General features: G+C 35.6%; 4 protein-coding genes across 6 annotated transcripts in view; 3 read left to right on the forward strand and 1 right to left on the reverse strand.

Moving 5' to 3' along the window:
* The window catches only part of LOC141381800 (uncharacterized), an 887,475-nt gene that overhangs the window by 452,426 nt on the left and 411,884 nt on the right, over positions 1-23,165 (forward strand). The gene's annotated exons all lie outside the window — the stretch shown is intronic.
* The window catches only part of LOC137491443 (uncharacterized), a 180,319-nt gene that overhangs the window by 91,680 nt on the left and 65,474 nt on the right, over positions 1-23,165 (forward strand). The gene's annotated exons all lie outside the window — the stretch shown is intronic.
* Positions 1-23,165, forward strand: part of LOC137489694 (uncharacterized) — a 247,946-nt gene that overhangs the window by 15,053 nt on the left and 209,728 nt on the right. The gene's annotated exons all lie outside the window — the stretch shown is intronic.
* On the reverse strand, positions 13,494-20,582 carry LOC137491086 (uncharacterized). 3 transcript variants are annotated; one of them, XM_087250078.2, is made up of 3 exons: positions 20,532-20,582; positions 19,777-19,926; positions 13,494-15,403 (listed from the first exon to the last, which is right to left on the reverse strand). In XM_087250078.2, the coding sequence occupies exons 2-3, from the start codon at positions 19,859-19,861 to the stop codon at positions 14,103-14,105; spliced, it is 1,386 nt and encodes a 461-aa protein (XP_087106204.1). In that variant the 5' UTR covers positions 19,862-19,926; positions 20,532-20,582; the 3' UTR covers positions 13,494-14,102. The 3 variants fall into 3 exon arrangements, with proteins under 3 accessions (XP_087106204.1, XP_088506506.1, XP_087106205.1); XM_088650380.1 differs by having other exon boundaries at positions 20,313-20,582; XM_087250079.2 differs by lacking the exons at positions 19,777-19,926; positions 20,532-20,582 and adding an exon at positions 16,472-16,569 and having other exon boundaries at positions 13,494-16,186.

A 23,165-nucleotide genomic window follows, 5' to 3' on the forward strand; every position in this document is an offset into this window, starting at 1 on the left:
ACTCCCTTGAACAAACACCGATTTGCCTCCAATTTAGGGCTTTTGTCTGCAGTTTCACAAAACTTGGTGGTGAATAAAAATCCACCTAAACTCGGCCGGTGTGAACTTGCAATGACAATGAGAGACTGATGCAGACTCCATAAAGCCCTGATCAGACTACACAATGCCATTTGCCATTTACAACAGATCAGATTTGTGTCAGATTATGAGATTTTGTCTTGATCAAATCTTGATGTGTTGTGGGTAACAAATGAAGACTTTGGTTTCAAAACACTACACATTTATTTTGATGGACTGATTTTAGAAAAGAAACTAGTTTTCTTCATGAAGACAATGAAACTTTCTGTAAACAACTGGTTTCCTTTGAAGAAATGTTCATGTGAAAACTCCCACATTACTACAAATAAATCTGTGTATGGGAAACCCAGTATCTCTATTGTGAATGAGAATATGAGAGATTTGTTAGCTTACATGTTAATTCCAGTACTCAACAGAGACTACTGAAGCACTTCAGCTATCCGTTCTTTCAAATTTTATATATATATATATATATATATATATATATATATATATATATATATATATATATATATATATATATATGTGTGTGTGTGTGTGTGACTACTATTACTAACAGCAATGTTAGGTGGGCAAAATAAAAACTGAAAAAATATATTTTTTTAAACTAGTATCTTACTAATAATAAATTACTAGTAATCTCATTGTCACCCTTTAAAATACTTTTAATTTAGCAAAAAGATTTGTCATTTCAAGTGGAAAAAAAGTCAAATGCGATTATAATCTATTTTAGCAAATATCCATTTAATTTTGATGAGATGATGAGGAATCTGGACCAGCACCAAAGCCACTTCCTCCACCTGCTCCATCAATAGAATATCCACCTGTTACCTCACACTGTAAAAAATTGCTGTTAAAAAACGGTCAGATTCTACGGTAAAATAATGTTTTTTTCACTAAAACAGTAATATTTTGTTAAAACAGTGCATTCTGGGTAACATTTTTGTTTTCGAGAAAGTAACTAACTGCAGAAAACTGTGAGCTAACAGGGTTCAGATTCAATGTTTTGAAGTCTGTGTTTGAAATCACACTTTGTGTCCTTGTTCAATTTCATACACTAGTTAACTAATATAGTTCACCTGACAGAGTTAATGAACACTAATGAGTGAATTCAGACACTGATGAACACCTGCTGTTAATAATTACAATTACTGAAGAAAATAAACAAGAAACACAAACAGTGACTTGAGTTACAACATTAAATAAAATAAAATAAAACAGCTTCAGTCTCAGCAGAGGATCATTAAACAACTCCACAAACAACAGCAGACACACACTTATTACTGACTGATTTGACTTCCATACTATTCTCATTGAGATCCAACAGAAATTAAGGTGTTTTTTGTGTCACCGTAATGGAGTGAGGGGCTGGTTTAGTTGGGCTCTTCACCCTTGAACCCATTATTTCAGACTCTCTAAGAGCTGTAATACAGAGTTTACAAAACACTTTTATTATAGCAATAAAGTTGGCATGTCAATAGATAGATTAATCTATTTGACTGAAACTAGTTCTGATTTAAATCTGGATAAAAGGCCTCATGCAATAGATTTTATGCTTAGTTGCGGATATTAATTTAATTGAGAATTGGAAACAGATATGATACCTACATAAATACTTAACAGTTAAGAAATAACATACAAAAACAGTTCAGTTATGACAAATACACACTCAGACCTCATGAATCAGACCTTGTACCTCAACAATGGTAACAATTCAAATGTTTCATACTGCAATGCATGCTGGGTGAGGCACAGTACAAATATCCCAGCATGCATTGCTGCATGAATAAATGTAGTATAATGGTCTCACACTTTTTTTTATTTGTGTTTTTTTCTGTTGTTGTTTATGTTTAGACTTTCAGTTGCCTGTTTGTGAGTTAAACTGTTAATTTTGTTAGTTGTCACCATTATTGAGGTTCATATGCTTATTATTGATGTCTGTCTGAGTGCAACTTACACCATAGAGCAGTGTTTTTGTCCAAGATATTCTTTAAAACGTTCAGAAATCATTGCCACACAGACATATAATGTGAAACAATTGATTAAACATTGAATAGGAGCAGTAAATTATAATATAATAAATTATAGCAGACTCCGCCATTTTATAGCAACATGAATATCACCAGATTACCATAATTAGGTTTTTGGCTTGCTTGCCATATCAAAAGAGCATTCTAAACAAAGTTCTTAACAATTGCAGCAGCCAAAATATATAAACGATAAAACCGTCAGGGCTAAGAGCCCAACTAAAGCAAACTCTGTTCTCCATGATGGTGACGTAAAATGTTAACCTTTCTCTCTAGAAGAACTTAGATGTTTTACAAAAATAAAAGTTTTAGTAATAAGTGAAGTCGGTGATGATGTTTGTAGAGTTGTTTAATCATCCGCTGATAATTTAAATGATTTAATCATTTGTTGACCTTCAGGTTATTTTATTATAACGCTGTGACTTGCAGTTTTGTATGTTCTGTTCTTGTTTTTTCCCTTCAGTATTTCTTCATTTGTTCACCGTTAATCCTCAGTTATTATTTAATTAGTCAGTTAATTAATTAATTTACTTCAGCTTTGCTACATGTTTCTTGAACACTCAGTAGTGTGGACACTTCAATAAAAACTGAAGTATATGCTCTGGGGTTTAAAGGGTTAAAGGTGTGAGAGGTAAAAACACAGTGTAAAAATGTATTTTAACAGTAATATACTGCTAATTAAAACTACGGAAATAGACTGTAAAAAACAGTAGATTGCTGGCAACCTGTCACGATTGTGGATCTGTCTGTTCTTCTATGATGTGTCTGCGTGTGTGTATGTATGTGTGTGTGTGTGCGGTGTAGTGCGTTATGCGTTTTACGTATAAGCGTGTATGACTGTGTGTGTTGGGTGTCTCTGTGTCTGTGTTAAGAGTCGCGTTGCTGTCAGTTGTGTTTACCTTATCAGCTGGGTGGTCACGTGTCGCTGTCACCAGCCTTGCCGTGCGCAGCACCGCTCAGCTGTAATCAGCGGACCACTGGTGCAGCGCATTACCGCGCCTATATATGTTCAGCGTTTCTGTCTCACAGTGTCAGTTCGTTTTCTTCACGTCTGTTTGTCTGTGTCCTGTCAGGTTCTGGTCGCTGAGTTCTGGTCGTGTGTCGCGGGGAGAGCTCTGTGTTTGGACTCTTGTACCTTATCTGTTGGCGGCTCTCTGATCTTGTTCTTCAGTGCTCCCTGTTCGATTAATACATTTCCTGCTGCTCGCTTGACTCACTCATCATCTTCCTGCGTTCTTCCTTCTGTCATTCTGTCTGAGTCAATAAATATATTTTACTTGCAATTGGGTCTCCCTGTATTTCGTGACACAACCACAGCTGCCAGTAGATTACTGTTAAATCAAGGAAAAAACAGTATTTTACTGTAAAACCTGAAGCTAATTTCTTCTGTCTGTCACCGTTGTGGAGGAGAGCAGAGCCAGTGTATGAGTTAAAGATGAACAATGAGTTGCTGATGTTATTCTGCATGTTTCTCTATTTAAAGATAGCGGCTGTTTAGTTGCTGATGCAGTCAGAATCTCTCTGGTGATTCCAGATTTACGTGTGCTGTTGTGAAAAATAAGACATTAGAGTTAAACCGAACTTTTCTAATTAACTAAAATAAGTTATCATTATAAGTATACTTCTAATCATATATAGCACATTACTTCATAAACTCATTCAGCAGTTGACCAAGTTGAGGCAGTTGCTTTCAGTGAGCAAAATGAGTTCACTTGAGTATTGTGTAAATCAATGTAGTCCATGTATTTTTACAGCAACATACTGTAAAATAACAGTACATTGCTGGCAACTGCAGCTGCCAGTATTTTACTGTTTTTTAACGGGACAATTTTTAACAGTGCAGATGCCACTGAACTTTTACTATAGTTCCCACTATATTTGGCCACAACCAGCACCAGCAGTACCACCAGCTCCACGGACAACATGTACAGAGATGCTGAAGCACTGGGAGCCACTGGACAATGTACCACATGTCCCCTTAAACTACTTAATACAGTGATTTTTTTTTTTTTTTTTTAGCTCTGCACAGTTGCCAGACATTCAGAATCGCTCCCCAGCAAACATCAGAAACAGATGGGTTCAACAAAGGTTTCCACCCATGTAAAAAAAAAATAAAATGTTGTACAACAAATAGTTGTAAATACCATAATATACAAACCCAGTAAAAATGTTTGGAATATTTTATAATAAGCTTATTCTGCTCACTAAAACGTTATTGCATTTTAATGTTCTTTAAAATATAATTTATTCACGTTTAAGCCTGAATTGTACGCATGATTAGTCTTCAATGTCATTATGATGGAGGATCAGGAGTGCTAGTTAGAAAAACAAAGACTCAAATGATCAATTTAATTATTGAAGCATAAAAATGTCATAATTTTCTAGTCGGCTTAGTCTCTTTATTAATACGGGGCCGCCACAGTGGAATGAACCACCAACTTATCCAGCAAGTTTTTACGCAGCGGATGCCCTTCCAGCTGCAACCCATCTCTGGGAAACATCTACACACACTCATACGCTATGGACAATTTAGCCTTTACCAATTCACCTGTATCGCATGTCTTTGGACTGTGGGGGAAACCGGAGCACCCGGAGGAAACCCACGCGAATGCAGGGAGAACATGCAAACTCCACAAAGAAACGCCAACTGAGCCGAGGCTCGAACCAGCGACCTTCTTGCTGTGAAGCGACAGCACAACCTACTGCGCCCCTGCTTCACCCAGCATAAAAATGTACATAAATAAATCACAATTTAAATGGACAAATAAATAGATATGTTTGAATTGTGTTTTTAAATGTCATTTAATTAAGCAATAAAATAATGCATTACAAAAACATTTTAAATGTATAAATAAATAGACACTTTTATTACTGTATTATTATTTAATTCATGTTTTAAAGGCTGATTAATCAAACAGTAAAATTTTTTTATTAATAAATCACAAAACACATTTTAAACAGCTTTTTAAATAAGCATTTGGCAAATGCTTTTCTCCCTATTTGCTGTTTGGTTTTCTTTTGCCACATGCTTTTCTCAAATTGAAAATGAATCGTGTTAAAAAATGGCTCTGCTGTAATGAGCTATTGTTTTCCTCTGTTAGGAAAAAAAGATAGTTAACAGTTTTATCTAGAATAAATGACCTTGGTGATAAAGATTTTCTTGGAGAACAAAATGAACATTGTATTTTGCCATCAGAGTTAGATTACTATTATACAGAAAAAGCTAAAGGAGCTTTATGATCTAGAGTGAAATGGATAGGAGGGGGAGAAAAATTCTTCATATATATATATTTTTTTTTAAATTTAGTAAAGCATAGACAATCTTCTAAAACTATTAATAAACTTAGCATAAATAACAATGTAAGTGAAGAGAAAACTTTGATTGATGATCACATCTATTCATATTATTATATAAGTCAAAACTTAATGAGGTTGGTTGTGACTTTTTCTTTTCCTTTTCAAAAGATAAAGTTCCTATTATAGATGACAGCTTCCGTGAAATGATGGAATCTGAAATTGTTATCTCTGAACTTGATGTTGCTATTTCTCAAATGTTCAATGGAAAATCCCAGGCATACACGGAATTACAGGTGAGTTCAATAAACATTTTTGGCCAGAGCTGAGATTTTTAGTTTTTGAAGCACTTAAGGAAATTAAAGACAAAGCAGAACTATCAACTTCTATGAAGCAGAATTTAATCATTTTAGTTCCAAAGCCAAGCAAAGACAAATTATTTTTAAACAATTGGAGACCCATAACTCTTTTGTCCAATGATTTTAAATTGCTCTCTCATGTATTTGCCAGTAGACTCAAAAAAAGGTGTAGGCAAGGTAATTAATGAAACACAATCAGCTTTCATTAAAGTGAGAAGTATTCAGAATGATAGTTGATATGCTCGATTATTTAATTCCTCAGACAAGTTTATTTCTATTTCTAGACTTTTTCAAGGCATTTGATACCCTTGAGCATCCTTTTTTGTCTTTAGAAAGTCTTTAGAAACTTTCGGGTTTAGTCCGAGCTTTTGTAGGGTAATTTCCATGGTCTATACTGATATATTCAGTAGTAAATCACTGAATTTAGGATCATTTCCTAGAGTTTACATCAAAAGAGGAATCCATCAAGGATGTCCCGTCTCACCTTTTCTTTTTAATATAGCTGTTGAACTTATGTCATTATATTTAAAAAAAAATTCAGAGTACACTTTAGGTATATTGATATACTTGGCAGGACTTTTACTTTAAGTCAGTTTGCTGATGACACTCTATTAATTCTTAAGAATAGGGAGGTGCTCCATTTAGCTCTTGTCAAAATTTCTGTTTCCTAAAGCTTCTGAATTGACCTTAAACCTAAGAAAATATTAATATTTTATAAATATTAACTATTCAGAATTGTACTTTAAGAGAATAAGAGGGTATTCTAGTAAAAGAAGAAGTTGAATACTTGGGAGTTACCATCACCAAAAATTCTGTTAATAGAGAATGTGCAAATGTTAATATTAAAATGGAAGGGATGAAAAAATCCCTAAATCATTGGCTAGCTAGAGACCTTTCCATATAGGCTAAAATTCTTTTGACTAGGATTATCTAAAATTATATATTTAACTTATCTTTTATATACTCCTCCCAAAATAGTTAAATCTTTAAATTCAATATTATTTAAATTTATTTGGAAAAATAAATCATATTATTTACGTAAGAATCTTATGGTCAAACAGTATGAATATGGAGGTTTGAAAGCTCTCGGTTTTGAATGTCTTCTTGGCACTTTTAGAGTTAAATGATTGAAAGAGTGTTTAGCTAAGCCTTATTCAATATTGTATCATATTCCAAATAATTTGTTTAAAAAAATGGTGGCCTTGAATTTGTATTAAAATATGATTATGATTGTTCAAAACTTCCTTTGACGCTGTCTAATTTTCATTAGCAAGAACTACTTTTTTGGAAAATGATATTTACCTATAATTTTCCCCTCATAAATCCACTCTTTGAAATAAAAGGGCTGTTATTATTAACAGGAAATCATTGTTTAGAGGTGACTGGTACAATAAAGGCATTATATTTATTAATGATTTGTTAGATGTAAATGGACTGCTACTATCTCATAACGAATTTTTAAATAAATATAGAGTTAAAATCACAGATAAAGGTTATACTGAAATTTGCGAGGCTATACCTACTGCTTTGTTTAGGTTAATTCAAAGTAATTATTTTAATCTCCCATTTATACTTATAACTTTTCTTCCATTTTTTAAAATATTAAATGTTGATATTTTCGATAGTAAATGTAAAATCAAGCTTATTTACAAACAATTTAAACGCTTATCATTGGTGATTTTAAGTGTTATCATCTAGGAGTTGTTAAACCCTTAGTAGAGGACAAAGCTTTTACCTTTTATCTTAAATATCCTGTAGCACCTAAGGTTAAGGAAACTCATTACAGAATTGTATTCAGGATATATCCTGTGAATTAGTTTATTCAAAAAAGATTTAACTTTGATGTTGATAGATATGCTCAAATCTTCCAGAAACACTCGATCACTTATTTTTTTCTTGTGAAATTACTTTTAAATTCTGGTTTGACATCCATCCTTGCTTTCATTAAAGATGATTTCAGTCCCCCCTATTGTTCTAGAAGATATTTTATTTTACAAAGCTGATTTACATTGTTCTTTCTCTGATGTTGTGAACTTTATTTTACTAATGGGTAAAATTAGTACAATAAACTACACTTCTACAACCCTGGCACATTGTGACATTAAGTATTGGAACATGCATTAACAAAGGCGCTTCCATTCACAATCATCCATACGCTTATGAAGACTCCTCCCACGAATATCAGCCAATACAATTAATCATGTCTGCTGTACACGTGCCACGTTGCTAAGATTTCATTTCTAATTCTCTCTTGTTTTCCATTTTAGAGTTCAAGACTGCCAGCTCCTCAAACTGCCCTCATTCAACCCATCACACTCTTCATCCATTCCTAATGCATTTACAGTCTTCGCAAAGATACTTTCCGCCCATACAGCCCACACCCTTGATACCATATTCACATATCCCCCCCCCCCCCATTTACTCTACATAGTATTAAAGGTGTTGAATTACTTCTCTTGTTCCTGTATACTATGTTTCAGAATATGAGCAGCCATCTCAGAAGTACAAAGGGCAGCAACAAATCCAGATCCTAGGAAGGTGGTCACCTGATGCCTTCAAGACATGCGTCCTAGCCACTGGCCCCCCCAAAGAAGCCCAGATGGCTCTTGTCAGCCATAATCCCACATCCACTCAAGGGCAGGGTGTGACCCAGCCACCTTACCTTCTTCTTTTTTTTTTCTTCTAGCCTGAGTAACACTCAGTTTTCTCCCCCAGCCACATAGGTAATTGGAGTTTCATCCAAGCCCCCCGTCACCCCGCCACCCTGGCCGTTTCCGCTGGAGTCTTCACAGCCCCCTCCCATTTTCCGACTCCTGCCGGACCCCGCCCCCCCTAAAGCTCTGACTTCCGCAGAAGTGTTACCCCGAGCTACGACCCCCGCAGGGGTCGTCTCACCGTCCCTTCCAGGCCTTAGCAATCTTTATTTATATATATATAGTCCCCCCTATTGTTCTAGAAGATATTTTATTTTACAAAGCTGATTTACATTGTTCTTTCTCTGATGTTGTGAACTTTATTTTACTAATGGGTAAAATTAGTACAATAAACTACACTTCTACAACCCTGACACATTGTGACATTAAGTATTGGAACATGCATTAACAAAGGCGCTTCCATTCACAATCATCCATACGCTTATGAAAACTCCTCCCACGAATATCAGCCAATACAATTAATCATGTCTGCTGTACACGTGCCACGTTGCTAAGATTTCATTTCTAATTCTCTCTTGTTTTCCATTTTAGAGTTCAAGACTGCCAGCTCCTGAAACTGCCCTCATTCAACCCATCACACTCTTCATCCATTCCTAATGCATTTACAGTCTTCGCAAAGATACTTTCCGCCCATACAGCCCACACCCTTGATACCATATTCACATATCCCCCCCCCCCCCCCCATTTACTCTTCATATTACTATTGACAATATTTAGCACTCATAACACTCCAATGCGGACTAGCATTTGTACTTCCGCTATAGCAGAGTCGCTCCGCCGAGCCTCATTCTCCCTCTGCAAACCCCCGCCCCCCCTCTTCTTCCCATTTATAGATGACACAAACCACCCTGTCACACGACTCTGATTTAGAGATGCTTATAGCAGTTCTTTGTTCCACAGGTTTCCCCTAGATCCACTCCCAGTCACTCTTACACAGGGTGTCTGTGGAGTATCAGAAGGTGTTGGGGGCTGATAAGTCAATATAGTGCAGTTTGAGGGCCTTTAAAGTATTAGAAAGTCTTAGATTCCTTTACAAGGTAATACATTTATTGTTGTACAAGGTATCATCGTATGCTAAAGTTCGACTGTATTCAAGCTGTGAATATCAGGATACTAGGTAGTTACGTAATCAGTAAAATTCTACTAAGGTTTGACAGCTTGCCGCTTGTTTACTGCAACACTATCTGCAGCTGGTCTGCAGCTGTATAGGTGACAACCTGTCGAATCGGCTAGATTTTAATATACATGTTTCTGTATTTGAATGTTTAGTTGGATTCATTTATTACATTTTAATATTTAGTAAATATTCCGTAAGATAAATCTTGCCAGCATTTTTGATTGAAAGTGGTGATAAGGTCTTTAAATGTGTGGAAAAAGTATTAAAGGTGTTGAATTACTTCTCTTATTCCTGTATACTATGTTTCAGAATATGAGCAGCCATCACAGAAGTACAAAGGGCAGCAACAAATCCAGATCCTAGGAAGGTGGTCACCTGATGCCTTCAAGACATGCGTCCTAGCCACTGGCCCCCCCAAAGAAGCCCAGATGGCTCTTGTCAGCCATAATCCCACATCCACTCAAGGGCAGGGTGTGACCCAGCCACCTTACCTTCTTCTTTTTTTCTTCTTCTAGCCTGAGTAACACTCAGTTTTCTCCCCCAGCCACATAGGTAATTGGAGTTTCATCCAAGCCCCCCGTCACCCCGCCACCCTGGCCGTTTCCGCTGGAGTCTTCACAGCCCCCTCCCATTTCCCGACTCCTGCCGGACCCCGCCCCCCCTAAAGCTCTGACTTCCGCAGAAGTGTTACCCCGAGCTACGACCCCCGCAGGGGTCGTCTCACCGTCCCTTCCAGGCCTTAGCAATCTTTATTTATATATATATATATAATTATATATATATTTATATATTTATAATAGTGAATATATATAATTATATATATTTATATATATATTTATATATTATATATATATATACACCTATACATAGATATATATTTATAATAGCGCTGTCACTCCCCCGCTCCATCTCCTAACGGAGTGTTCCTCGAGCACCTAACTCATCCCGTCACCCTCTAACAGGAATCTTCACTGTCCAAATCCCATATTCCCAGACTCCTGCTAGAGTAGGCCAGCTTGCCCTGTTCCCCGGGCACCGACCCCCGCAGGGGTCAGTCACTGCCCCCCCCCCAGGCCACTGAAACTCATTATCAATCAATCAATCAATCAAGCCTTTATTTGTCACTACACTTTCGTATAGCGAAATTGGACCCCCCAGACCATACACAAAACATCACAAACAACTTTTCAGGGGAGACAGATCTTAGGAGGCAGCATTTAGAAACGAAGAAAGATACATTTGGACAGTTAGGCTAAAAAACACCCCCTCAGCTTGCCCTTGATTAGGACAAAGTGAGAAAAGGGAGAAAAACAGCCCTATCTTAGCATAAGCACACCGGCAAGACACAACATAGACAGAGTATTATTATATATATATATATCTATGGACTTTCGTTTATAGATATATATTTATATAGAGCGCTGTCACTCCCCGCTCCATCTCCAGTCGGAGTGTTCCACAAGCATCAACTACAGCGGGAGTCTGGCCAAACTTGCCACTCACCCTCTAGCAGAAATCTCCACCGCCCAAATCACACTTCACGATTTCTGCTAGAGATGGCAAAATAAAATAAAAAATTGCTGCACCCAACTCCCGCAGCGCCCATTCCGACTCACAGAAGTCTCCTGATCACCCTTCCAGGCCTTAGATTACCCCATTATATATATATATATTTATATACTCTCTTATATATACATATATATTCATATATAGCGCTGCCACTTCCCTGCTCTATCTCCGTTTGGAGTGTTCCTCGAGCATATTTTTGACTCTTAATGAGCCAACCCCACCCACCCCTTATGGCCCCTCTTCACTAGTCTCCCCCCAACCCCTTCCCCCGCTCTGGCTTCCACAGGAGTCAGTTTCAAACTTTGCTCCAACTGGAGCCCCCTACTCTTTCTTCATTCCTTAATTTCTATATCCAGCAGCCGGATATAGTAAAAACTTTCTAGCATTTTGGGGGAAATTCTTTGAAATACTCGGCTGCTGTCCCGAGCTGGAGGCATTTTTTGGGGAGCGATCGAGACCTACCTGATCTCGGTTCTCCTGATATGCTTCTAGACTGGGGCGGGAGCCCTGGGCTCAAATATCTCCGAGCTCAGGGTTCTCTCCCGGGACAGCATGCCAAACCTGCTATAAGTGCCAAGCATATCTAAGTGGGAACTCTTGAAAGGGGGAGATGTTTGGTTCCGCCTCTCCACTGGAGTGCAACATATGGATGTTGACATTTGGTAAAGACTGTGAAAGGCAACTTTTTGTTGCATTAGTGAGGTTGATTGTACTGATATGTTGGTACCTTATGCTGCATTGCGGTTAAGGGTTAGAAAAGAGACTTTCTTCTGATATAGTCCCTCTTAAGGCTGATTAATACTTCTGCGTCAAGCCCATGCTTAAGCTACGGCGCTAAAGCATAGCCCTACGCCGTGGTCGTAGATGTCGCTGACGTGCACCTCTCAAAAAATGTAACTACACATCGCAACGACGTGTAGCGCAAGCTCTGTGATTGGTCGGCTTAGTAGCGCTGACGAGTCTGGTCGGGACTGAGAGCCGCGCGAGCCCAATAGAGCGATTGTTTAAAAGTGTGGAGTCCCGTGAGGAAGCTCCAGATAAAAAGTTTTGTTTTATGTTTACCTTATAGAAAAGTTGTTGCACGTCCGCCGGTTTGTGCTTCAAAAAGAGCGAGTTTGAGTCACTTGTAGATTCAGGAAGTGGTCAGAAAAAACAAAGCACCAGCGAAGAAACCTGACATAGAGGAACATTTACACCTCACTGCCAACTAGCGTTTCGGAAGTGTTAATGCAGACCAACAGAGACAGCGCGCAGAAGTATAAATGCACAGCTACGAGTTGAATATTTAGCAGACCAGAATATTTTTACCACAACAATTTACAGTCACTTGTCCAACAGTCTTTGAATAAATCATAAGGTATGAACTCCTATTTTATAAACATACAAGGGCAATTATTGTCTATTTGCTCCGTGCGCTGTTCCAGATAGCCAAACAAGCTACATCATCCTTTACCTTAGGTTCTTCGCAACAAAATTAGTCCATTTTCAGCTTTTTCTGTTCTTGTGTGAATGAGTAATCCCCTGCTATGTCTTGTAAGTGCCAAATGCAATAAATTTGGGTCATGAAATTCCAAAATTCAAAAAAATACGATAACGTATTTACAAAATGACCCTTTTTTTTATACTAGTCATTTTTCAAAATCTTTTGTTAGACTTTGCACATTACTTTTATAAAATATCTATTTATATATAATTGCAGTTTATATATATTTGTACATTATTTATTTTACATTTAATGTGTGAAGGCCGTTTGGACATTGAAAAATAAAATGGAAAAAAGTACTACTGTGCCATTTGCTTTTTTGATATAGTGTTATGATTTTGATGTGGTTATGAAGAAGTAAAATTATGATTTTTGTGATAATAACCCTTGTAATATCTTGTTTTTCACTTTTGACAGGTAGGAAACTTGTGTTGTTTTTTCCCACCCTTCGGTTAAACTAAAATGATTCTTGCATACTACATGATTAAGACAAAATAATTTTTTCTCGTGCGTCCTGACATATGCTGGTAACAAACAAAAACTGTCCTCAGTTTGATAGAGCACACAGGGCCTGAGTTATGCACTAAGACTTGCTTTAAAACAAAAAAAAAACAAAGCTGTTTGTGTTGAGGTGGTTCATCATAGGACAGAAAACATATATAATAATAGTTAGCATTTAACAGCAGTGTTTTTTGTAATTTCAAAGGGTTTTCTTTAAAATGACATTAAGATATTGCATTTATTGTACTTTATGTGGGTGTGGTGAGACTTTAAATTTAGGTAGGGGGAAATACTTTTTTTTTGACATGTTACCTTCTTCCAGTTAGAATAGAATAACTCTTGCATGCATTATTATAGGGAGAAATGTATTTTTCTTGTGTTTACTGACACCTGCTGGAAAAAAATGGAATTTTGATTGAGCACTCAAGGCCTGAGTTCCACATTTTTTAACTTCAGTTTATATAAAACAGTATTTTATGAAATTTCAAAGGATTTCTTTTAAAATTATACCAAACTTTTGTATTTATTCCTATGCATGTGGTTATGGAAAGCTTTTTAAATCGGAAGGCCAAATTAAGGCGGAAATACCCAAAATAGCCCAAAAGCTTAACAGGTCAATTTCTGATGAGCTGCTGAAACTCATCCCACACTGAAGTTGCGGTCACACTAGAGTTTGAGCATGCAACATTTTGTTGTATGGCGCTGCGAAAAGGGGCGGGATTAAACAAGATGATTAGACATTAAAAAAAGTGAGCGATTGTCCAGAGAGGTCATGTTTTGATCTTCGATTGGTCTCACACAGTCAAGTAATGCGATTTCGCAGGTCAGAGTTTACCAAGCTTGAACTCTGCAACGCAGTGAACTGCAAAACTTGATACACAAACTTTCGTTTACAGTCTGACGGATTTGCGTGCATATGAATGGAAGTCTATGGGGAGAAAGGTCCAGTGTAACCGTGGCTTAGGTGCAAGTAAATGGTTTCTCTCCAGTGTGGATCCTCATGTGTCGGTTAAGTTGTGATGATTGTATGAAACTCTTCCCACACTGAGTGCATGTGAATGGTTTCTCTCCAGTGTGGATCCTCATGTGGTGATTAAGGGATGATGATTGGCTGAAACTCTTCCCACACTGAGTGCAAGTGAATGGTTTCTCTCCAGTGTGGATCATCATGTGTTGATTAAGGTTTGATGATCGGCTGAAGCGATTTCCACACTGAGTGCATGCGAATGGTTTCTCTCCAGTGTGGATCCTCATGTGGTGATTAAGGTGAGATGAGCAACTGAAACTCTTCCTACACTGAGTGCATGTGAATGGTTTCTCTCCAGAGTGGATAGTCATGTGTTCATTAAGGGATGATGATTTGCTGAAACTCTTCCCACAGTGAGTGCATGTGTATGGTTTCTCTCCAGTGTGGATCATCATGTGTAGATTAAAGTTTGATGATTGGCTGAAACTCTTCCCACACTGAGTGCATGTGAATGGTTTCTCTCCAGTGTGGATCATGATGTGTCGGTTAAGTTGTGATGATTGTATGAAACTCTTCCCACACTGAGTGCATGTGAATGGTTTCTCTCCAGTGTGGATCCTCATGTGGTGATTAAGGGATGATGATTGGCTGAAACTCTTCCCACACTGAGTGCATGTGAATGGTTTCTCTCCAGTGTGGATCATCATGTGTTGTTTAAGAAATAATGAGTGTCTGAAACTCTTCCCACACTGAGTGCATGAGAATGGTTTCTCTCCAGTGTGGATCATCATGTGTTTATTAAGGTGAGATGAGCAACTGAAACTCTTCACACACTGGGAGCATGTGAATGGTTTCTCTCCAGTGTGGATCATCATGTGGTAATTAAGGGATGATGATTGCCTAAAACTTTTCCCACACTGAGTGCAAGTGAATGGTTTCTCTCCAGTGTGGATCATCATGTGTTTATTAAGGTATGATGATTGGCTGAAACTCCTCCCACACTGAGTGCATGTAAATGGTTTCTCTCCAGTGTGGATCCTCATGTGTTGATTAAGGGATGATGATTTGCTGAAACTCTTCCCACACTGAGTGCATGTGAACGGTTTCTCTCCAGTGTGGATCCTCATGTGAATCTTAAAATCGCCTTTTCTTCCAAAATTCCTTCCACACTGAGTGCAGGTGAAACGATTCTTGTCTCTCCTTTTCAAAATACCATCAGTCTGTAAATGAGTTTTTTCCTCAATTTTGACATGATGTTCCTCATCTTTCCTCCCCTTATTCTCTTCAATTAGGTCTGAAATAAATAAAACATTAGTTTTCATTAAGTCTTAAAACCCTCATCAAAAGCGTAAAGGTGAAAAGACACTGGAAACATTGGCTACACACTGTAATTTTGATGCACATTAAATGTAAAATAAATCAGATCATATTTTGTTCAGTCCATTAACGTATGCACATTTGAGCAGATTCAATTCATCTTCATCTAGTTCTTTTACAATGCAAGTTGTGCTGAAGCCACTTAACTTAGAAGTTCTGGTAAATTGAAACTGTGTCAGTCCAGCTTTCAGAGTTTCTCATAAAAGTCATTTTGGTCATATTGATCAGACACAGATTTGAAAGCTGTAAAAAGCCTATTTTTATCCATATATATTCAGAATTACAACAAAATGTTTTTCTAAAATTTGTAAAGCAGACAGGAGATACTTGTTCATTCTGTGCCTGACTGGTAAATGCATCGGAAAAAAAAAAAGTTCTGAGGTAACAGTTGAACAAACAGCTGAATATTTGCCTCGCAAACATGAGATATACCTGTACAGCATCTGCATAAAGGCTGAAATATGCACCTTTCCCCTTGTGTGCTGTTGGGTCATTTTCATCCATTCTGGGTTGATTTTGTGGATTCATTTGGTCAAAACTTTCTGTGTTTTAACAAACGGACTGATATTTGGGAACATCTTATTTTGACATAATCTGGGAAAATGCTTTAAAATAAAAAACAAATCTCTCATCTGTTTCTGTAATAGTTAAATTACAGTGAGTTCATGCATCTAGCATATTGTTTTATAGCTATATTCTACTGTAACATGCATATATACATATATATCTCACAAAAGTAGCAGAACATTCCAGGAAATCCCTAATATGGATGACAATTAAAATTACAGTTAGCATTAAATAATAAATCGACTTTCTTATAAATATACCTAAGATGGCTGGAAGTACACATATAAACCATTTATGGGCGCAGTCGTGTAAATGATCAGTTAAAGCCTTTTAATATTTACTCAGATCTTATTTTCATTCAACAGCAATAGCTGGATGCCTTCATCCATATTAGGGATTTCCTGGAATGTTCTGCTACTTTTGTGAGGTATATATGGAATTTCTGCTCAAGTGTAAATGAAACAGGCATTACATGCATTTAAAGTGCTACAATGCCCACATCAACCTATTTTGAGGAAAACTAAAAAAAAAAAGAAAATAAATAATTTTCTACTTAAGAAATAATTTATTGTACCATTTTTGATACAATTGTTGTTATTTAAAAAATAGTAGCCTATTGAACATCAATATATAGCAAAGTAATGAAGTCAGAAATTCCAGTATCTGGACAACATTACACCTTAGTTAAAAATTCTGTCCAAAAGAACATGCTTGCAGCTTCGTATCACATCGAATAACAACTCACACTATAAAATAAAATATATTTTTAGATTTGAAGACAATTACATTTTCAAAAAACAAACAGAAACAGCAAATCAGGAGGAGATCGGAGGCTCAAGAGGTATGATATGGCTCATAACAGACTAGTAAATGAGAAGTGGGTTAATTTATCAATGTTTTTTCCATTTTGATGTTACGAGTTATGCTGGATCTAATCTCACTATATTTGCTAAAAGTGATATTTAATTCACCTTGTTCTCTGTATCTAACGTAGGGCTGGACAATAATATAATATCAATATATCACGATAGATTTTTTTTCAATAACGGTGATATGATTTTTAAACTCATTTCCGATATTTCGATACATTTGTGTATATGTTTTACATATGTTTTATTATGTTTTGTTATATAATATATAATATATATATATATAAAATATATATATATATATATATATATATATATATATATATATATATATATATAAGATTTTCTACCTTGTATCATTTGTCACTAAATGACTTTCCGTGCTCAGAATGAGCATGATGTCACTTGCGTGATGACAGCGCTCAGAAGTTGGTTAAGCTGCTCTGCCACAGAAAGCTACAAAATGAGCGACCTAAATACACATATAGAGGAACAAGCTTCCAGAAGTAAGAATGCAGTCAAAGTAGTTGATGTGGACGTTGTTTGGCTTTTTAAGTTCCGATCAGCTTTTTGTTTCTGCGCTCTGCAAACTGTGCGGGAGAGCGATGCCGACTAGCATCGGAAACACATCAAATAGGTTCATAAAAGTTTAAATCAACCTGTCGCCTCACCATCCACCTTCCCGACACCAAACACAGATGGCTATGAGGCGCAGTGTAGGGTTTAGCATGTCTACACATGAATATACACATATAAACATATACTATGTTCAAAACAAGTATGACACTTGCACATATTTAAACCTACTGCATGCATACACCCACATACACATACACAGACATATAAACTCGATCCGAACATAAACTTAATCCTTGGATTAAATTAAACACAAACACACACAAACACAAAACTCTCTGCATGCTGGTATAGCACGCAAGGAAACTTACAAAATAAAATTCACAAACATATGTATCAGGAATCTGGTTATTTCAAAGCTGATGAAATAGAAAGAATTTGATTAATAGAGGTATTAAATCTGTTAAATAATGAAAATGTGTTATACAAAATGTTAGTTTATATAAATAGACAATATAAAAAAATAGAACTATTTTATGTTAAATCTTTTAACTTAATTAGGTAATTACATACACAAAAATAGTCAGAAAGAACCCTAAAAGGACGTTTAAGATAAAAAGCAACCAGAACTTTAAATATACTCAAACAACTCTTTTCCTTTGCAAATATTAATGTAGCCTATACTCTTTTTAATTTGCTTTTTAATTATAATTATTATTCTTTTTCTATTTGGATTTTGGCATTATTTGACCAGAAATAATAAACTGCAGAAAACAGTCACGCTACTTGCTCTGCAAACAGGTGTGTTCATGACTATAAATACAAATAAAAATAATAAAATGAGAAAATATGACTTTGCAACATCAAGCAGCATTAGGCATGGGCCAGTATAAGAATCTGACAGTATGATATCCTAAAATATATTTTCTTCTGAGAAACTTTTAAAACATTTTTGAGCAGTAAACATGTCAGGCTAAATAATTGAAATGAATCACAGATTTCTTTACGATTTAAAACAGCCTCTTTGGTCTTTACTGCAGGAGATACTGTTGTCCTAAAAAACAAAACATTAAAAAAAATCTTACATATACTGTAGGAACGGTGCAGCAGGAAATGTTGGCGGTTTTAAAACCTTGACTTTTCCAAACTGCGGTAAACCTTGAATATAGTTATTGTCCCATGCCTCAGCAGCATAACACTGATATTTATGATCTAAAAATTTATTCTTTAAAAAAGTCTCAAACAAAAAGATTCCAATGGCGCCGCCTGTTGGTGCATGAAGAATATGGTCTATATTCTGCGAATGTAAAATATTTTATAACAATTAATTATTTTAGTGTCCATTTCATTTAGCATGCGCATTATTGGGGGGATCCACATTTTTTACATACTGTAAACCAGAGTTTCTGCAGGTTTTACAAAGATTAAATTTAAGACTTTTTATATTTTTAAGACCATTATGAATGAAATTTTAGACTCATAAAGGGCTAAAGGCTAAAGAACTTTTCAAATGGCCCAGATGGAAAAGATTTTTATTTGCCCCATCAAAATAAAATTTATTTTTAAAACTAAAAAATTAACAAATGTTTTTAAAGTTTTAAAAACTATAACAAACTAAATCTATGCACAACAATCTGTCCAGGTTGATATCCACAGCAGTAAATACATGGAGCACGTTTAAACAAATGTTATTGGGAGTAAAATAATTAAACCATTATGATAAATAGAGTTAAAATGACCTTTTTGAATAAAAAGTTGAAAGTTTTATTAAGTTGAATTGTTGGTGATTGAATAGGTTTTGGCCAGATTGGGTAGAAAAACATGAACAAAAGAAAATAAAGACTTGTATAAAAAAGATTTAAGACCTACAACACAACATTTCAGTAAATTTAAGACTTTTTAAGGCCTAAAATGTTAAGTCTTTTATGAGAATACTGTAGGTCAAATATCGTCAACTTAGTTAAACCTTTTATTAATTTATTGTTTTTATTTATTTTATAAAGCACTAAGGGCGCTTTACAAACAGTAAAAGAACAAGAAAAGCAATAACGTTAAGAAGGTAGAGAAAATGGGAGACTAAAAACACATAAAAGACAAAAGACATGAGAACAAGTGACGAAAGAAACTCATTCTGTCTTTTAATGAGTGCTTATGTGCATTTATGAGAACTAGGCAGCACACTCAGGGCTGCAAGATGGATTTAATTCAGTATTCTTATTATTAAAATATCTGAATGAGGATCAAATGACTGAGTTGGTCTTTGAGAATAAAAGTCAACCTGTTTGTTCCTGCAGGTCTTCCTGTTTGACTGTGAATGTTTCTTCAATCTTCACATCTTCCCTCTCCTCTTTAATAAACGGCATCTTTATAACAGTGTGGAGATCAGTCGATTCAGCAGGAGTTTTTCTCTGAGTTTGGACACTTTATCCTGTTTAAAATTAACAAAACAATAAAAATGTCCCGTTTAAAATAAATTAAACAATGAACAGATACAAAATAACTTCTCTTAACACTTGCTTAAACAGTTTCTTTTAATTATCAAAAAAAGAAATCAGGTAAAACATTTTTTTTAAAATAGAGGTAAAATTGGTTTTATATTCGCACATTCAGACTTTCCCCTTAATGATATAATTTCATTAAAGTATAACTTAAAGTAACTATAAAGTACAACATTGTTCACAGTCAAATAAACAGTGTTAATGTTGTTTTCAAGTCACACTTGCAAGCTAATTCCGATCAAATATTTAAAGTAACATGGTAAACAATATATAGACTGCTAAATAAACGAATGTGTGAATATAAAACCAACTTTACCTCTTATCAGAAAAGTTTGAGAAACCCTGCTTTAAAACACTATTACACTCTTTTCGGTTTCAAACAATAGCCCTCTGCTACTGAGAATAAAATAGTACTACGTTGTATAAAGGGCTTAAATATTATTGTCCAAAGCAGGTACATAATTTAGCATCGGAAAAAAAAATCTGAAACTTTAATTAAATCGGGTTATATCCGTAAACGTTTAAAAACACAAACCTTTCTCCAGTTGAATCACAGCGCTGAAGCGGCGCCGCCTGATGACGTCACACGTCACGACAAAATAAAAGTCTATTTTGTTTCGCTTTTTTGCCACTTACTGTTCCAGTCATGACTTATTGATACATTTCTCCCATGTTTTTCACTTTATAATATTTCTGCTCTCTCTTTCTCTCTCTCTCACACATTACACATTTTAGGAGCTTTTTTGGCATGACAAATAACTGTACATTTGTATTGTCAAAGCAGTGCAGCGTCGCTGTGTACAAACAAGACAATGAAAAAAGGGCAGTAGTGCAAACAAATATGGATATAAAATATAATACAGAGAAAACACAGAAATAAATAAAATAAAAATAGATTAATGAAATTAAAAATAAATTAATAAAAATAAAAAGATTAATAAAAAATATTTAAAAAATAGATTAGATTTCTCTCTCTCACACACAAACACACACTTCAGTATTTAAAGTTGATCAAAAAAATTTAATCTAAACATTTTAAGCCAATTTTGAGAAACTTTTTTTAATCCAGTTCATGATGACTTGCATGTCTACTACACATTAATATTAATATCCTATTAATATCTGAGTCCAAATCTCATCCTCATAATTATGTCCTCTTCTATTTCTACAACCTCTATAGGCCTATATAGGGTTTCTTATTGTTTCATATAAATTGTCGTCTCTTATAATCTGTTCCACGTTTCCTGCCATTCTTTAGCAATCTTCAGTGATAATATTAAATTTACGAAAGCATTAAAGGGGTAGTTCACATAAAAATTACAATTCTGACATTTTTTTCATCCTCTACTTGTTCCAAACCTGTGTGAGTTTCTTCTGCTGAATGGAAATGAAGAGAATAGGCTACAGGGTCAAAAGGCAGCCACTATATGGTTCAACAGCGCCTACTTTGGGCATGGCTGCTTTTTTCAACATTTTCTGGCACACAAAATGTTCTCAGAACTCGATTACAACTTAACCACTAAAGTCACAGTCAAAGTCAATGTTTTTGGTTCCTTTTCTGGACTTTTGAGCATCTCGGGACTCTTGCTGTGTATGACAGATGAAGGAGCTCTCAGATTTCATCTAAAGTGTCTTCATTTGCATTCTGAAGATGACCAAAGTTCTCAGGGGATTAAAACAACAGGTAGAGGGACAATCGTTCTCGAGTGCCTAGTGTACACTATAACACGCATTCCACCACTGCTGATATACAGCCACATTGCACTGCTTTATTTATTTATTTATTTATTTATTTATTTATTTATTTTTATTGCAATAACAACAGGCCATTACAACAAATAGAAATACAAAAACTGATAGCACTGATACTTGTGATGATATTGCCAGGTAGGAGGCGACGTTCGCGCGACCTTGCACAACGTTCCCTGAAAGTTCCCTAAAGGTAATAAAAATCCAGAACCTTTACAGAACATTAGGGACGTTCTTAAAACGTTCTCTTTTAGTCATAAAATAACGTTACCAGTATGACTTAAGGAGGACATTCTGTTTTGGCCATTCTATGGTCACATAATAACGATACAAAGAGAACCTTTCTAACATTTACAGAACGTTTTCACATGGTCTTTTTTTAGTCATATAATAACGTTATGAATATGACTTAAGGAGGACGTTCTGTTTTGGTCCTGCAATGGTCACTTAATAACGTTACAAAGAGAACTTTTTTAACATTAACAGAACGTATCTACATAGTCCTCCTTTAGTCATATAATAACGTTTCGAATAAGACTTTAGGAGGACGTTCTGTTTTGGTCCTGTAATGATGTTACAACAACATTTCACAGCACCTGGAATTAACACAAATGAGTTTGAAGTTACAGTGTGTCTCATCCATTTGTGATTAATGTAAAAAACAATTATCTACAAAGGACAAAAGTAGCAAAAATGGACAGTATGTGATGGCTTTACTGTGTTAAACGGAAAAGGTTTTGTCAAAGAGTATCTTTTATATTCTCTTGTGAATGTCTACGCATATTTGTATGCACAAACACAAGTGATAATCAGAGGGAAAAACATCTTTGTTACATACCAGGTGAATAAGAGGCTTTCGAGAGAGCTGAGCTGAGCTGCTCACACATGTTCTGTTCAACTAAAAAACGGAGGAAAGAAAACAAAATTGGCACAGAAACAAGTTACATTTTGATTGTTAAAATGTGAAGACACTTTTGGAAAGAAATAATTGACCTGTTAAGAGTGTGTTGACTGTCTTACAGAAACCAGTAAAGAGCTGCATGTGCTTTAAGAGAAATAAAGGACTCTAAACTCACATAAAGAACTAGTTCAGTGATAAATAAATGACAAAAAAAATGCTAATAGTTAGCTCATATCAATATATTGACTAAACTTGACAAATAAAACCTCAATGTGAAGTTCAGAAATTGTTTCTTTAAACAAATGATAATATATCACTGTATAATAATATAAGACTTACATGACTATTATATAAGTGAATGTAGCTGTATGTATTGAGACATCAGTGTGGCTTGAGTCTTCAATGGTCATTTGCATCTTTACACAAAGACTTCAGCCAAGCAACTCTGAGAAGCTTCTACAAAAACAACACACAACTCTTGCATTACCTTTTAACCAGGCTTGGGAAAAAATAAATTGA

This window comes from Danio rerio, chromosome 4 (genome assembly GCF_052040795.2).
Source record: "Danio rerio strain M-AB ecotype USA chromosome 4, GRCz13ab, whole genome shotgun sequence".
Lineage (NCBI taxonomy): Eukaryota > Metazoa > Chordata > Actinopteri > Cypriniformes > Danionidae > Danio > Danio rerio.

Coding starts and splice junctions, on each gene's coding strand:
- LOC137491086 (XM_087250078.2), bottom strand. CDS start 19,861: ATGCCGTTTATTAAAGAGGAGAGGGAAGATGTGAAGATTGAAGAAACA. Junction 15,404..19,776: donor AGACCTGCAGGAACAAACAG/GTTGACTTTTAT, acceptor TATTTATTTCAG/ACCTAATTGAAGAGAATAAG.